General features: G+C 41.5%; 1 protein-coding gene across 1 annotated transcript in view; it reads right to left on the reverse strand.

The window, feature by feature from the left end:
• Positions 1–919: 919 nt before the first annotated feature.
• The window catches only part of sema3c (sema domain, immunoglobulin domain (Ig), short basic domain, secreted, (semaphorin) 3C), a 68,531-nt gene continuing 52,987 nt past the window's right edge, over positions 920–16,463 (reverse strand). The window contains exons 6-18 of the mRNA XM_058416820.1: positions 14,076–14,166; positions 13,403–13,522; positions 10,708–10,850; positions 10,284–10,398; positions 10,110–10,179; positions 9,836–9,980; positions 9,356–9,578; positions 8,240–8,328; positions 7,708–7,749; positions 6,691–6,848; positions 6,551–6,618; positions 6,347–6,477; positions 920–5,801 (exon numbers count right to left, since the gene is read on the reverse strand). Coding sequence (XP_058272803.1) covers positions 5,427–5,801; positions 6,347–6,477; positions 6,551–6,618; positions 6,691–6,848; positions 7,708–7,749; positions 8,240–8,328; positions 9,356–9,578; positions 9,836–9,980; positions 10,110–10,179; positions 10,284–10,398; positions 10,708–10,850; positions 13,403–13,522; positions 14,076–14,166 — 1,770 coding nt within the window. The 3' untranslated portion in view covers positions 920–5,426. The remainder of the gene's footprint in view (positions 5,802–6,346; positions 6,478–6,550; positions 6,619–6,690; positions 6,849–7,707; positions 7,750–8,239; positions 8,329–9,355; positions 9,579–9,835; positions 9,981–10,109; positions 10,180–10,283; positions 10,399–10,707; positions 10,851–13,402; positions 13,523–14,075; positions 14,167–16,463) is intronic.

Below are 16,463 nucleotides of genomic sequence, written 5' to 3' on the forward strand. Positions count from 1 at the left end.
ACGTAGCGTTTGATTGGTTGAAAATGTTTTATGGGCTCTGGGGTATTAAGTAGAAAAATAACAAAATAAACACATTTATTGCTGATAGATAGATAGATAGATAGATACTAAAACATTTGGAATGAAACAGAGTGTGTAGATGGTTGTGCAGTTGTGTGTTCTCCTATCACACCTCGGACGTGTTGAGAACAAGGGTGGGAACGAGTTCCTCAGATGTTCTTCATGGCAGTGGAGCTGAAGGAGTCTTCAGTCTTTGTTGTCAGTCATGAAGATGGATGTGTGATGGATGGACTGCTCCATGATGATGATGATGGTGATGATGATGATGGTGATTATGATGATGTCCATCAAACTTCTTCTAATTCACTCGACTGATTTGTGCTGAGGCTCCACCCCCAGCAGACCACAGCTTCTTACTCTTCACTCATCCTGTCTGAAGATCTCCAGCATTTTGTTGTTCACACTGAAAGATCTGATCTTCTTCAGAAAATCCTCATCTTGTTGATTGGTCTCCTAGCTCTGTGAGTCTGCCTGTCTGTGAGTCTGTCTGCGTCCATCTTTTTATCTGTCTATCTATCTTGTAATCTGTCTGCCTGATTGGTCTCCTCGCTCTTGCTTATAATAAAGAGCAGATGATTCCTGCTCCACTGCTCCTCAGACGTGTCCACCAGCTCTCAGTGCTGTGACTCCTGCTCATCTCCAACACACTCCACCACCACACACTCATCAGGGAGCTCCAGCAGATGGTGGTGTGAGTGGTTATTAAGCAGTCCGTCAGACACCGTGGTGTTCTCTCACGTAGACTTAACAGCTTCGGGGTGAAGAACCTCGTCTCAGGAAGACTCCTCCTCAGATTTCTATTATCTAGCAGTTTATTAGGTTTTGTGTGGAACAGAATGAAGAGAAAAACACACCGCTCTCCTTTTACTGACTGTTTAATGCAAATACTCGAGCTGATAACATCAATAAATACAAATACACAACATTCACAACATGGAGGGAGAAAAAGAAAAGATGAAGCACTTTCCATCTACAGAAATATTAAAGGAGCACGAGGAGGATGACGAGTTTATTCAGGGGAAAGAGTGAATCCTCCGCTAAATCGCAGATTGTGTCAGAGAGAGAGGGAGAGGGGGAGAGAGAGAGAGAGAGGGAGAGAAAGAGAGAGGGAGAGGGAGAGAGAGAGAGAAGGCTGTGAATGACTCAGACCTGTGAGCCGCTCAGGAGACAGCTGAACTCGTTCAGTTCACTTTACTCATATGAGGTTTTAATTACAGAGTAAACACTGTACTACACACACAACACACATACTACACACACACCACACACACACATACTACACACACTATACACACACACACCACACACACTACGCACACACTACACACACACACATACTACACACACACCACACACATACTACACACACCACACACACACACATACTACACACACTACACACACACACACACACATACTACACACACTACACACACACACACACACACATACTACACACACTATACACACACACACCACACACACACACTACATATTACACACTCTACACACACACACACACATACTACACACACTACACACACACACACACACACATACTACACACACTATACACACACACACCACACACACACACTACATACTACACACTCTACACACACACTCCACTGTGAGTCACATGACCTGCTGATTTCATCTAAAAACCTAAACACTACTGGTCATGTGACCAACATCTTCATCTGTACACTAATCTATATACTACAGTATTACAGTCTAGCTGTCTGTCTGGGAATCTGTCTGTCTGCCTGTCTTTGAGTCTGATTGCATGTCTGTCTATCTGTAAATCTGTCTGTCTGTGAATCTGTCTGTCTGCCTTTGAGTCTGTCTGCATGTCTGTCTGTCTGTGGAACTGTCTGTCTGTCTCTAAGTCTGCCTGCAGGTCTGCTTGTTTGTCTGAGTCTGTGAGTCTGTCTGTCTTTCTGTGAATCTGTCTCTCTGTGAGTCTGTCTGTCTGTGAATCTGTCTGTCTGTGAATCTGTCTCTCTGTGAGTCTGTCTGTCTGTGAATCTGTCTGTCTGTGAATCTGTCTCTCTGTGAGTCTGTCTGTCTGTGAGTCTGTCTGTCTGTGAATCTGTCTCTCTGTGAGTCTGTCTGTCTGTGAATCTGTCTGTCTGTCTGCGAATCTGTCTTTGTCCATCTCTCTATCTGTCTGTCTATCTTGTAATCTGTCTGTACATCCATTTCTCTTTCTGTCAGTTTATTTCTGTCTATCTGAATCTGTCTGTCTTTATCCAAAAAAATTTCTGTATGTCTACCTACCTGTCTGTCTGAATCTCCATCTCTTTTCTGTTCCTCTGTCTCACCTCTCTCTCTGTTTATCTATCTATCCATCGATTTTAAAACTTTCTGTCTGTCTGACAATCTGCCTGTGTCCTACTATCTATCTATCTATCTATCTATCTATCTATCTATCTATCTATCTATCTATCTATCTATCTATCTATCTATCTGACCTTTGACCCCTTGCACATAATACTGTCTGGTTGCCAGATCATAAACAAATACAACATACTAAATATAATAATAATAATGAAGAGAGACAGAATGCCACAGCAGTAGAGGTTGATGTTGAACAGATTATTTAGAATGTGAATGGAATTTTTCATAAAATAAAATAAAATAAGATAAAATGCTAATCGAAATTCATAAATCCAATTTAAAATGGAAATGATTGATTTTTTCCAATGCCTGGCCGTCGTATTAAACCCGTCTCCTGAGTGCGTCTGAGTTCAAACAAAACCAAAGTGTTTAACATCATGCACATGTTTACAACAACAACAACAACAACAACAACAAGAGCACTTTAAATAAATCTGTACACCTCACTTACACTGTCCATTATAAAGAAGATCAGTGGACTGAACCACACACACACACACACACTTTGGAATAACAGCATGTGTGCCCCAGGGGCGGAGCTTAAATCATTGAATCTACCAATCACACACTCAATCAACAACAATATTACTTAGCGACATAAATGAAGGCTAGCTAACCTTAGCTATGTTAGCCAGCTGTTTAGACTAGCTAACATTAGTGTCATGGCTCTAGCTGTAGTTTGCTAGCAAGCTATTTCCGTGCTGGTGATGTGCCTCATGGTTGGCTGGTTGAAGTTAGCGTAATCTCCGTGCTTTTCATATGGTGTCTGTAGCACCCGGTGTAATGTTAGCATGGGCAATTCCAAATAAGTGACACGGGGGAGCACGCTGCCTACGTACTGAGCATTTCTGAACAATGTGAAGTCAGAGAAGTGGATTATTTGTTTTAGTGCATTTTAATTATTTTAGTATTTTTCATTTTAATACATTAGAATTTTTTTGCTAAAACAGGTAAGCGTGTGCGCTTAGCTGAAACCCCTCAGCCCCTCCCCCTCCTCCTGATAAAACAGAACTCGAGTAAAATAATATTTTCATCGTCAGTCTCTCTGTTTTTTCCCCCTAACATCTGTTCCACAGCTGGATGTACGTTGGTGTCTCCAGAACGTTTTCATCTCAGATCCTTAAACTCTTAAATCATCTGCGTGGAATTCCCATCAGCAGCGAGTGGTACGTTCCGCTCCGCTAAACAGCTAGCTCCTGTGTGACTGGGATAGTGTGTGTGTGTGTGTGTTAGGGGGTTTATTTATTCACTACACATTAGCCCCGTTGCTCAGATCCACTGCTGCGAGAGTAAATCAGAGGAAGCTTCTGTTAGCCTTTAGCTTCTGTGTGATTTAACTCAAATTCCTAGTACATCAGCTTCTAATGTGCACAAACCAAGAGCCAATCAGCTTCTAGTATGCAAATGAGCTAGTTACAGTGATACATGATATAAGGGCCAATCAGGTAGCTAGTATGCAAATGAGAAGGGTACTTCACCACAATTAGGTTTCAAAATGCAAGTGATAAAATGTTCCAAAATATAAGAACCAATCAGGTACTAGTATGCAAATTAGCTAATCAGGGAGCTACTATGCAGATAAATGAGCCAATCAGGTTGTAATATTCAAATAGGCCAATCATACTGTAGTATGCAAATGAGCCTGTTACATCATCAAAATTAGGTTCCAGAGTGCACGATAGTGCTGCCATGTTACAAAATAAATGAACCAATCAGATTCTAGTATGCAAATGAGTGTTACTGTGCCCTGTGTGTGTGTGTGTGTGAGAGTATGTGAGTGTGTGTGTGTGTCTGTGTGTGAGTATGTGAGTGTGTGTGTGTGTGTGTGTGAGTGAGAGAGAGTAAGTGTGTGTGTGTGTGTGTCACAGTCATCTGGTCAGTGTAACATCATGTATGTGTAACTGTCCTGTACAGAAGCACTGACACATCAGTTCCGTCTCAGTGAAGAAGTTTCTAGTTCTCCGTGTTTTTTTTTTTTTTTGGAAAACACACAAGCCATAAAAATCTCCTGGAAGTGTTTCTGCTCATCTTCTGCATTCCTCTCCTCCACCCGTCTCTCCTCTGCCCGTCTCTCCATCTCTCCTCCTTTCTGCTTTATTTGGAAATCATGTTTCCCGTCAGTCCTCCACTTTGACCTCCTGAAGCTCTCCACGAGGACGAAGCTTAAGCTCAGTCGCTAAGTCCATGGTTACCTCACACTAGCTAGCATGGCTAGCAAACTTAGCTTCCCAAGCTAGCTACCGAACACTATAGTTGAAGTAGATTGCTAGCAAAACTAGCTATCCATCTGAATAATCATAATAATTACAGCTAGCATAAAACTTACTAAATGACTGTAAAGGTTTTAATTATAGAATATAATAGTTAGCTCTCTTGCTAATAAAATGGCTAATCGTATTAATGACACAATGAATGTTTAGTGATTATTGACTTAGCTTTAACTAGCATGCTAGCTTGGTCTCAAATAGCAGAATAAAACATTATCTAGCTAGCAATTCATCCCTAATTGTGTTTAATGCTAGCTAACTTGGATATAATTCGCTTTATTTGCAAATTTATTTGCAGAATCAAACATTTGACTTAGCGTTAAGCTAGCATAAAGTACAGTACATAATTGTACCAGAGCTAGAGCCAATCAGGTGGAATATGCAAATAAGAGTGTCAGTGTTACCTCATCAGAAATTAGCCAACCAGCTTCTAGGTTCTTAGGTAGCTGGCTAGCTTAGCAAATATTGCTAAACTATAATATGCTGCAATTAAAACCAGTATTGTTTTTGCTACATTTAGCTAGCGGATTAGCATCAGGTGGCTACCGATTAGCATAGTGTTGTGTTTATGGTGCTTAAGCTAATGTTTCTGAATTGTTATAGATATGAAATAGTTAAGAAGAGTGAGATTGTGATTGGCTGTTTAAATTCGACCTAAGCTCCGCCCTCGTTGCTCCAGCACCTCCTCCTGCTCGTGTTCTACTCAGCGTGTCGGTGGTTCCGTCGGTTGCGGCTCTTGCGGTTCTCCAGCAGCGGTTTGAGTTTCCCCAGGTCTCCTCGTGGATTTATCCGGAAACTCTGCAGCTGCTGTCGTTCTTTGCAGTACTGCTGCATGGCCAGAGTCTCGGACGGGCCCAAAGCCGACGCCAGCGCTTTGGGTTTCCATGGTGACGAACGCTTGTCACTGAGCGCGCTCAGTAGCGCTTCGCTCAGCACATGGAGCCTGATCTTGGCGAGGGTCCGCTTGAAGCCGTTCTCGGTGGCTATGCAGTGATACAGACCCTGATCTGAGGTCTGCACAGAGCGGATCAGGAGGCCGTGTTCCGTCGCTACGACACGCTCGCTCATCTTCACCTGCAACACACACACACACAGACACACAATGACAACCAGTCAGGAGCCAGCTTACACATCTGACATCTAAACAAGCGGTTTTGTGTGTGTGTGTGTCTACACTTTTATGAGCTGCTAACTGTGCTGTTATAAAGCTGTTCGCTAACTAACAGTCATTTTCTCATCGCTTTCTGATTGTTAGCCTAAATGCTAATATTAGCATCTGGAAGAAATTATGGTGACCCGCTGTATAACGTCGACGCTCCACACTGCCAGAGTGTGTGTGTGTGTGTGTTCAACATGTGCTCCTGATCACCTGCTGCTGACTGTGAAAGATGCTAGCTTGTTGTTTTGACTAAGAGACCTTCTTCTTCTTCTTCTTCTCTTCCTCTCACGCTGATGTGTTGTAGAGAATTTAAAACCATTGACAATTTCTTCCTTTCTTTCTCTCTTTTACACTGACCTCAAGTTAACTCTCATTTATAAATGAATGAATGAGTGAGTGAATGAATGAGGAGTGAGTGAGTGAGTGTGTGATGAGTGTGTGTGTGTGTGTGTGTACTGACCTCTTTCCTGCGGTCATTTTCTCTCTGGATGAGCCACTGCACGGAGGCTTGTGGTGATTTAGGAGAACATTCGAGGAACGTGGTGTTATACTTTACTCCATACTGAGACATCTCCACTGCGTTCCTGTAAGCTGAACACACACATTTAGGAAGCAGGTATGTAATAATCCAATGTGTGTTGATGTGAAGTATAAGTAATGGCACCTTTCAAATTGAAGCCTCGACATTGAGTGAGTGGATTTCCGTGCATGATGTCCTGCCTCCTGCTCCTCCTGAAATCAGGACCAGATCACACACTTAAAATGATTAAAATACTGTGTGTGTGTGTGTGTGTGTGTACACACCTTTTTCCTGTAGGGTAGAAGGGAGAGCAGCTCCGCCCATCCCAGGCACAGTACGGGTCTCGGGCCAAACAGCAGTCTGCACACGCTGAGCCGTAGGCATGGCAACGGTGCAGGGACACCTGGGATATGCCGTACTCTGAACTCACATACAGCTGTTGCTGTAACACACACACATACTTCAACCATCCATATTCATTCACTCATTCGCAATATCATTCATTCATTCATCCATCCATCAATTAATTAATTCATTCTTTCATCCATCCATCCATTCACTCATTCACAATATAATTCATTCATCCATTCATCCATCCATCCATCCATCCATTCGCTCATTCACAATATCATTCATTCATTCATGCATACATCTATCCATCTACCCATTCATTCATACATTTAAAATATCATTCATTCATCCAGCCATTCATCCATTCACTCATTCACAATATAATTCATTCATTCACAATATCATTCATTCATCCATCCATCCATCCATCTATTCATTTATCCATTTGCTCATTCATAATATAATTCATTCATTCACAATATCATTCATTCATCCATCCATCCATCCATCCATCCATCTATTCATTTATCCATTTGCTCATTCATAATATAATTCATTCATTCACAATATCATTCATTCATCCATCCATCCATCCATTCGCTCATTCACAATATCATTCATTCATGCATACATCCATCCATCTACCCATTCATTCATACATTTACGATATCATTCATTCATTCCTTCCCAATATCATTCATCCATACATCCATTCATCCATCCATCCATCCATGCATCCAGAGTATCTTCCATTCATTCATCCCCTATTGATCCATCCACACCATCCATTTTTGTAACTTATCCATTCACTTATCTATGAATTCATCCACTCATCATTATTCATCCATCCATCTATCCATCCACCCATCTATCTATCTATCTATCTATCTATCTATCTATCTATCTATCTATCTATCTATCTATCTATCTATCTATCTGTGACTCTGTACCTTTTTGGAGGAGATCCTCAGGTTGGTTATCGCTGCTGGTTTCTGTGAAATGAAAGGAAAATAAATAAAAGATGAGCTTATCCTGAGCACTGAGTCGTTTATTCACCACTTTCACACGTTTACTCCCTTCATCTTTCTGTCCTCCACTCCTTATACTTTTCTTTCTCTCCTCTTATTCTCTCCATTCTGTCCTCCTTAGAACATTGGTCTCTTTGATGGTTCTCCGAAGTAAAAGACTTCCTCTCTTCTCTCGTCTGAGTTCTTTTTTTCACTTTATTCTTTCATCCTCATCAATCCCTCTATCCGTTTATTTCCCTTTTTTCTTTCTTCCATTTCTGTGGTATTTTCTGCTGCTTTAAATCTACAACCTACTCATATTTTCATTTCTTTATTTTTCCTGTTCTTCTCTAACATCCTCTTTGCTTTTTCAAATCTTTCTTATATTCTCCCCTCCATCCCTTTTCTTTCTCTTCTTCTCTCCTCTCCTCTATCCCTTGTTCCAGAGGGTGTTGTATTTGGCAGGAATTCAGACCTTAAATACTTCCAGCTCCTCCAGTATCAGATCCTCATCCAGAGAGCGATTAGTGGGTAAGACCACCACCTTCTGCACTGTGCCTCTGTCTGAGGGAGGGAGGGAGGGAGGGAGAGAGAGGAAGAGAGAAAGTGAGAGAGACTTCTTTAGATGACAACAATAAGGAGCAAAACAGTTCCCACTCAGTGTCATCCTTCCATCTGTTCATCAAGACATCCTTCTATCTGTCTGTCAAATTAATTGAGCAGTCATCTATCTATCCATCCATCTGTCTGTGAAGCATCCATCCATTCGTCCATTTATCCATCTATCCATCCATCCATCCATCCATCCATCTGTCTGTCTGTCAAGCATCCATCCATCCATCCAGCCAGACACACATTTCAGTTCATCTATTTATTCATCTGTCTGCCAGGCATCCATCCATCCACCTATCCATCTGTCTGTCAAGCATCCATCTATCCATCCATCCAACTGCATCTGTCACATCATCCATCCACTCATCTGCCATCTGTTCATCAAGCCTTCTATTTATTTATTCATCCATCTGTCAGTCCATCCTTCCATCCATCCAGCATGTCTATCCATTTCTTCCAACATTTCTTCATCTCTCTATCTTGCTATTCATTCATGAATCCAGCATCTGCCCGTCAAACTGCCTATCTATCCATCCATCCATTTACCCATCCATCCATTCTATATAGACACCTATACATTGCTATTAATCCCTCCATCTATCCTTAAATCTATCCTTTAATCTATCCATCCTATGCATTCATCCCTCATCAACTGTTTTTCTTTTCTTGTCTCTATTCCAAGAATGAGGAATTCCCAACCTGAACTGTGCTCGGAATTCTGGGACAAATGGAGGCTTATAAACACAAACAGCTGGGATTTGGAACCTTTATCCAAAACCACTGCTGAACATCTGACCTCTGCTTAGCTCACACACACACACACACACACACATAACTATAAAATAAACAATACTGCACAGTATTGGGTTAGAGTGTGTGTGTGTGTGTGTGTGTGTGTGGTGGAAAGACTGCTTTCAATCTTTATTGTTGTCACTGGTGTGTCCTCATGATTGTGTGTGTGTGTGTGTGTGTGTGAGACCTGTGCCGAGGAACAGGACGTGGTAGAGGCCGTCAGCAGCGTGCACCTGGTCAACGGCGATGGCGGTGTATCTGTAGTCAGCGTGTGTGCGCAGCAGCAGAGGTCTCCGAGCCAGAGGATACACAGAGTTAAACATCAGAGGGTGATTCCTCATGAACGTCACCACATCATCTGAAAACTCTTTAGTGCTCCGAATGTGGGGAGTGAAAGCACCTCCAGGACACTGAGAGAGAGAGAGAGAGAGAGAATGAATGTGTGTGTGTGTGTGTGTGTGTATGTCTGCGCATTAGTAAAGAGAATGTCAGTGTGTATGTTTGTATATGTGGATGTATCTGTGTGTGTATTAGTTTATGTGAGAGTGTGTCAATATACAGTATGTTTGTATTGGTGTGTGTGTGTGTGTGTGTTTGTATTGGTGTGTGTGTGTGTGTGTGTTTGTATTGGTGTGTGTGTGTGTGTGTTTGTGTGTGTATTATTCACAGTTCCAGGGCGTGGATACGGCATTCGTCCTTGAAATGCCGTCCACTGAAAATTTGGTCCATCTCTGTGAGCGAACGGTCCGTTAAACACTGTCAGCACATCGGCCATGTTGTACACACACACCGCCGAGCCTTTAAACACTGAACTGCACACACACACACACAAGATGAAATGCAGTTAGAAAAAGCTCAAACTACAAAACATAGGATCTTATGCACTAAAAGTAGAATTTGTTCTGGTAACACACACACACACACAAACATGCTGGCTGTACCTGGTGGAAGTGAACAGTCCGTATAAAAGCAGGCCTTTGGGATTTTCAGTCTCGAGCAGAAACACACTCTCTGTACGGAAAAACACAAAACACAATTATAAACAAACACACACACACACACACACACACACACACAGTCCTGTTAGATCTGTTAGTTCAGCAGAATGTCCTCACCGAGCTCATCAAAGTGTGTTTCAGTTCCGTCCTCCTCCACAACAGAACACACCATGCGGGCCTTCAGAAATGTCGTCCACTTGTTCACTAAACTGCGCTGACCACCTACATCATTCTACACACACACACACACACACACACACACACACACACAGATGTTTATTACACACATACACAGATGTTATTACACACACACACATGTTTATTATGCATACACACACAAACAAATACACACACACAATGTATATTAGGCACACACAAACACACACAAATGTTTATTACACACGCACACACAGATGTTTGTTATACACACACATACACACAGATGTTTATTACACACACACACACATACAGATGTTTATTATGCATACACACACAAATAAATAAATACACACATGTATATGAGGCTCACACACACACTCACTGGACAGACTCGTGCCACCATGGTGTGGATGTTCCTGGTGTTGCCGCTGTTGTCCGTTAGTCTCTCACGGAAGAAGAAATAAAGTTTGGCGTCGTTTGAATCCGATCCGTCTGGGATCAGGTGAGCGTCGATGAACACGGGCTCTGGAACAACAACATACACCTGCAGTGTTAGCATCATTAGCATCATTAGCATTATCAGCTCTGGAACAACAACATACACCTGCAGTGTTAGCATCATTAGTATTATCAGCTCTGGAACAACAACATACGCCTGCAGTGTTAGCATCATTAGTATTATCAGCTCTGGAACAACAACATACGCCTGCAGTGTTAGCATCATTAGTATTATCAGCTCTGGAACAACAACATACGCCTGCAGTGTTAGCATCATTAGTATTATCAGCTCTGGAACAACAACATACGCCTGCAGTGTTAGCATCATTAGTATTATCAGCTCTGGAACAACAACATACGCCTGCAGTGTTAGCATCATTAGCATTATTAGCATTATCAGCTCTGGAACAACAACATACGCCTGCAGTGTTAGCATCATTAGTATTATCAGCTCTGGAACAACAACATACGTCTGCAGTGTTAGCATCATTAGCATTATTAGCATTATCAACTCTGGAACAACAACATACGCCTGCAGTGTTAGCATCATTAGCATCATTAGTATTATCAGCTCTGGAACAACAACATACGCCTGCAGTGTTAGCATCATTAGTATTATCAGCTCTGGAACAACAACATACGCCTGCAGTGTTAGCATCATTAGCATTATTAGCATTATCAGCTCTGGAACAACAACATACGCCTGCAGTGTTAGCATCATTAGTATTATCAGCTCTGGAACAACAACATACGCCTGCAGTGTTAGCATCATTAGTATTATCAGCTCTGGAACAACAACATACGTCTGCAGTGTTAGCATCATTAGCATTATTAGCATTATCAACTCTGGAACAACAACATACGCCTGCAGTGTTAGCATCATTAGCATCATTAGTATTATCAGCTCTGGAACAACAACATACGCCTGCAGTGTTAGCATCATTAGTATTATCAGCTCTGGAACAACAACATACGTCTGCAGTGTTAGCATCATTAGCATTATTAGCATTATCAACTCTGGAACAACAACATACGCCTGCAGTGTTAGCATCATTAGCATCATTAGTATTATCAGCTCTGGAACAACAACATACGCCTGCAGTGTTAGCATCATTAGTATTATCAGCTCTGGAACAACAACATACGCCTGCAGTGTTAGCATCATTAGTATTATCAGCTCTGGAACAACAACATACGTCTGCAGTGTTAGCATCATTAGCATTATTAGCATTATCAACTCTGGAACAACAACATACGCCTGCAGTGTTAGCATCATTAGCATTATTAGCATTATCAGCTCTGGAACAACAACATACGCCTGCAGTGTTAGCATCATTAGTATTATCAGCTCTGGAACAACAACATACGCCTGCAGTGTTAGCATCATTAGCATTATTAGCATTATCAACTCTGGAACAACAACATATGCCTGCAGTGTTAGCATCATTAGCATTATTAGCATTATCAACTCTGGAACAACAACATACGTCTGCAGTGTTAGCATCATTAGCATTATTAGCATTATCAACTCTGGAACAACAACATACGCCTGCAGTGTTAGCATCATTAGTATTATCAGCTCTGGAACAACAACATACGCCTGCAGTGTTAGCATCATTAGTATTATCAGCTCTGGAACAACAACATACGCCTGCAGTGTTAGCATCATTAGTATTATCAGCTCTGGAACAACAACATACGCCTGCAGTGTTAGCATCATTAGCATTATTAGCATTATCAACTCTGGAACAACAACATACGCCTGCAGTGTTAGCATCATTAGTATTATCAGCTCTGGAACAACAACATACGCCTGCAGTGTTAGCATCATTAGTATTATTAGCATTATTAGCTCTGGGAGGTAAAACCCCAGCAGGTGGTGCAGTTAACAGTTGATGCTACATTGAGTGTGACAGAATAAAGATAAGTGCAGCTCATTTGTGTAAAGTAACAACCAAAACAAAAGAAACCATAAAAACATGAGAAAATAAAACATGTAGAATAGAAACAACAACTAAAACAAAAACTACAACCAAAACTTCACAATAAGACACTGAAAAGCTAACATGATACAGAGGTGACAGCGAAAAGTGGGTCATGTGACATGCCGGGGCTGATGGGTAATGTAGTTCTGAGCCGTGTTTTGCTTGTAATTTAAGAACTAATCCGAGGTAAATTTGTTTAGTAAATAAATAAATAAATGTCTAGTAAATAATTTTTCTGTCTCTGTGTCTTCATATTGTCTAGTAAAGATTTAGCAGCATCATGCTAGCTAGATGACTCATTTTAGCTATATAATGTCCTCAAACGTTTACCTCACATCTGAGGTAAAAGTTATCTGAGGTGAATGTTAATTATTGTTTGCTTTCATTTTCATTGTCATTTACAGTCACTCAGCTGCAACTGACTAGCCCTCTTTCATGCTTTCAAACATTTTTCCCCCACATATTTATCACAGTGTTTTATATTATCATACATATATACTGCTCTCAGCCAATCAGAACACACTGTTACTGGGTTTGTATTATAAGTTTTTTGCTCTTTAGATTTTGAACTGCGCTGCATGAGGTGATTTGTACCGCTGAGCCATTTGGAGTTGTGCTGGTCCGTCCTGACTGCGTTCCTGTTGGTCAGACTCCTAAAGATGGCCGCGTCCGTCCCCATGAAGTCGATGTACACACCAGAGAAGAGCTCCTGATCTACAGCAGAGAGAGAGAGAGAGAGAGAGAGAGAGCGAGAGAGAGAGTTAGCACATCAAAATCCAAATGTGTTTATGGAAATTACTCATTTCTTCTCCCTCATTGTTTCTTTTGCCATCTGTCTAAATTATGCTGTCTCAATAATTGTATATATTAATGTAATAATTAATAGAATAGTGTGTGTGTGTGTGTGTGTGTAATTATGTGATCAAACATATGGTGAAAGCAATCGTGTAAGTCTGTCTTCATATGATGGATTGTGTGATGACAGCTGACGTGTGTGTGTGTGCATGTGTGTGTGTCCTTGATGGAATGCATGTCAGGATCAGGCTTCGCTATTTGGGTATGTTTATATGTGTTTATATGATGTAATATATGTTGAAAATGTGTGTGTGTGTGTGTGATGGACATATCTATTTCTGTGTCCATATGATAGGGCTCAGTGTGAGGTCAGACACAATGTGTGTATGCATGTGTTTATATAATGTATAGCAAAAGTTGGCATATGTATATATTTACATAAGTGTGTGTGTGTGTGTGTTCCAGCACTTACTGAGCATGATGGAGACAGTGTTGACTTGTGGGTTGAAGGAGCAACGTCCTTTTCCTGACTCTGACTTTGAGGAGACATGAAACACTTTCTCCTACAGAAACACACAAGACCATACCTGTAACATCCCTAAAACACACCCGTAACATACCTATCACTAATCTGTTACATTTCTATACCATACCTGTAAGATTTTAACATTGTTATAATTACTGTATTATGCCTGTAACATTTCTATAATGTAACTGTAACATTTCTATAACACACTTGTAACATTTCAATAATGTACCTGAAACATTCCTATAATGCACCTGTAACACACCTGTAACATTTATATAATGCACCTGTCACACATCTGTAACATTGCTATAATGTACGTATTACATTCCTGTAACACACCTGTAACAAAGTTAGCATGACACGGAGTGTGTGGAGTGTGTGGAGTGTGGGATGTGTGGAGAGTGTGGAGTGTGTGGAGTGCCAAATGCCAGAAATGAGTGTGTGTTGTAAAAATAAGTTTCAGTGCTGTTCACTTTCAGGAACCATGTAGAAAGAAACCTTTCCTTCATGGGTCATTAAACAGATGGAGGAGGAGGAGGAGGCGGGGTTTCTGTGATTTACTCTCCCACAATCCATCAGTGCAGGTCTGTGGTAATGTAAATTACAGGACGGTTGCTAGTCACCAAAAAGCTAAATCATGTCAGACACACAAACAGACACACACACACACACATAAACACACACACACACACAGTGTTCCACTTTTGTCTGTGTGGCCTTGTCACATTAATCTGCATGTCATACATTTAGACTCCTAAGAAGGATACGGAATATAAGTGAAGGAGAGAGAGAGAGAGAGACTGAAAGAGAGAGAGTGAGAGTGAGATAGACTGAAAGAGAGAGAGTGAGAGTGAGATAGACTGAGAGAGAGAGAGTGAGAGTGAGATAGACTGAGAGAGAGAGAGTGAGAGTGAGATAGACTGAGAGAGAGAGAGTGAGAGTGAGATAGACTGAAAGAGAGAGAGTGAGAGTGAGATAGACTGAGAGAGTGAGAGTGAGATAGACTGAAAGAGAGAGAGTGAGAGTGAGATAGACTGAGAGAGAGAGAGTGAGAGTGAGATAGACTGAAAGAGAGAGAGTGAGAGTGAGATAGACTGAAAGAGAGAGAGTGAGAGTAAGATAGACTGAGAGAGAGAGAGAAACTCCTGACAAATGGAGATAAAACAGAGCAACTTTCCTTTCACACAATAACAGAAATGATGGAGAGAAACACCGTCTTTCCTTTTTCTTTATACACAGTATATATATAACAGATTTAGATTTCTTTCTCCTGGTATTTTCTCTTCATTACTCTTCTACCATGTTATATATCTTCTTTTCTCATCAATCAGTCCATTTACTTATCTTTATTATGTTATATTTCTCTCCTGTGAAGGTGATGATGATGATGATGTTGTGATGATGATGATGATGATGATGATGATGATGAAGGTATAGTAATGATGATGTTGTGATGATGATGATGATGACACACACACTCTGTCTCACACACACACACACACTCTGTCTCACACACACACACACACTCTGTAACACACACACTCTGTCTCACACACACACACACACTCTGTCTCACACACACACACACACTCTGTAACACACACACACTCTGTCTCACACACACACACACACTCTGTAACACACACACACTCTGTCACACACACACTCTGTCTCACACACACACACACACTCTGTAACACACACACACTCTGTCACACACACACTCTGTCTCACACACACACACACACAAACACACACTCTCTGTCTCACACACACACACACACACACACACACACACACACTCTGTCTCACACACACACACACTATCTGTCTCACACACACACACTCTCTCTGTCACACACACACACAGACACTCTCACACACACACACTCTGTCACACACACACACACACACACACACACACTCTGTCACACACACACACACTCTGTCACACACACACACTCTGTCTCGCACACACACATACATATTCACACATACACAGTCTGTCTCACACACACACACACACACACTCACACACACACTCACACATACACAGTCTGTCTCACACACACACACTCACACACACTCTGTCTTACACACACACACACACACTCTCTGTCTCACACACACACACTCTGTCTCACACACACACACACACACACCCTGTCTCACACACACACACACACCCTGTCTCACACACACACACTCTGTCTCACACGGACACACACACACTCTGTCTCACACACACACACACACACTCTGTCTTACACACACACACACACACACTCTCTGTCTCACACACACACACACACTCTGTCTCACACACACACA

This window comes from Hemibagrus wyckioides, linkage group LG19 (genome assembly GCF_019097595.1).
Source record: "Hemibagrus wyckioides isolate EC202008001 linkage group LG19, SWU_Hwy_1.0, whole genome shotgun sequence".
Taxonomy (NCBI): Eukaryota; Metazoa; Chordata; class Actinopteri; order Siluriformes; family Bagridae; genus Hemibagrus; species Hemibagrus wyckioides.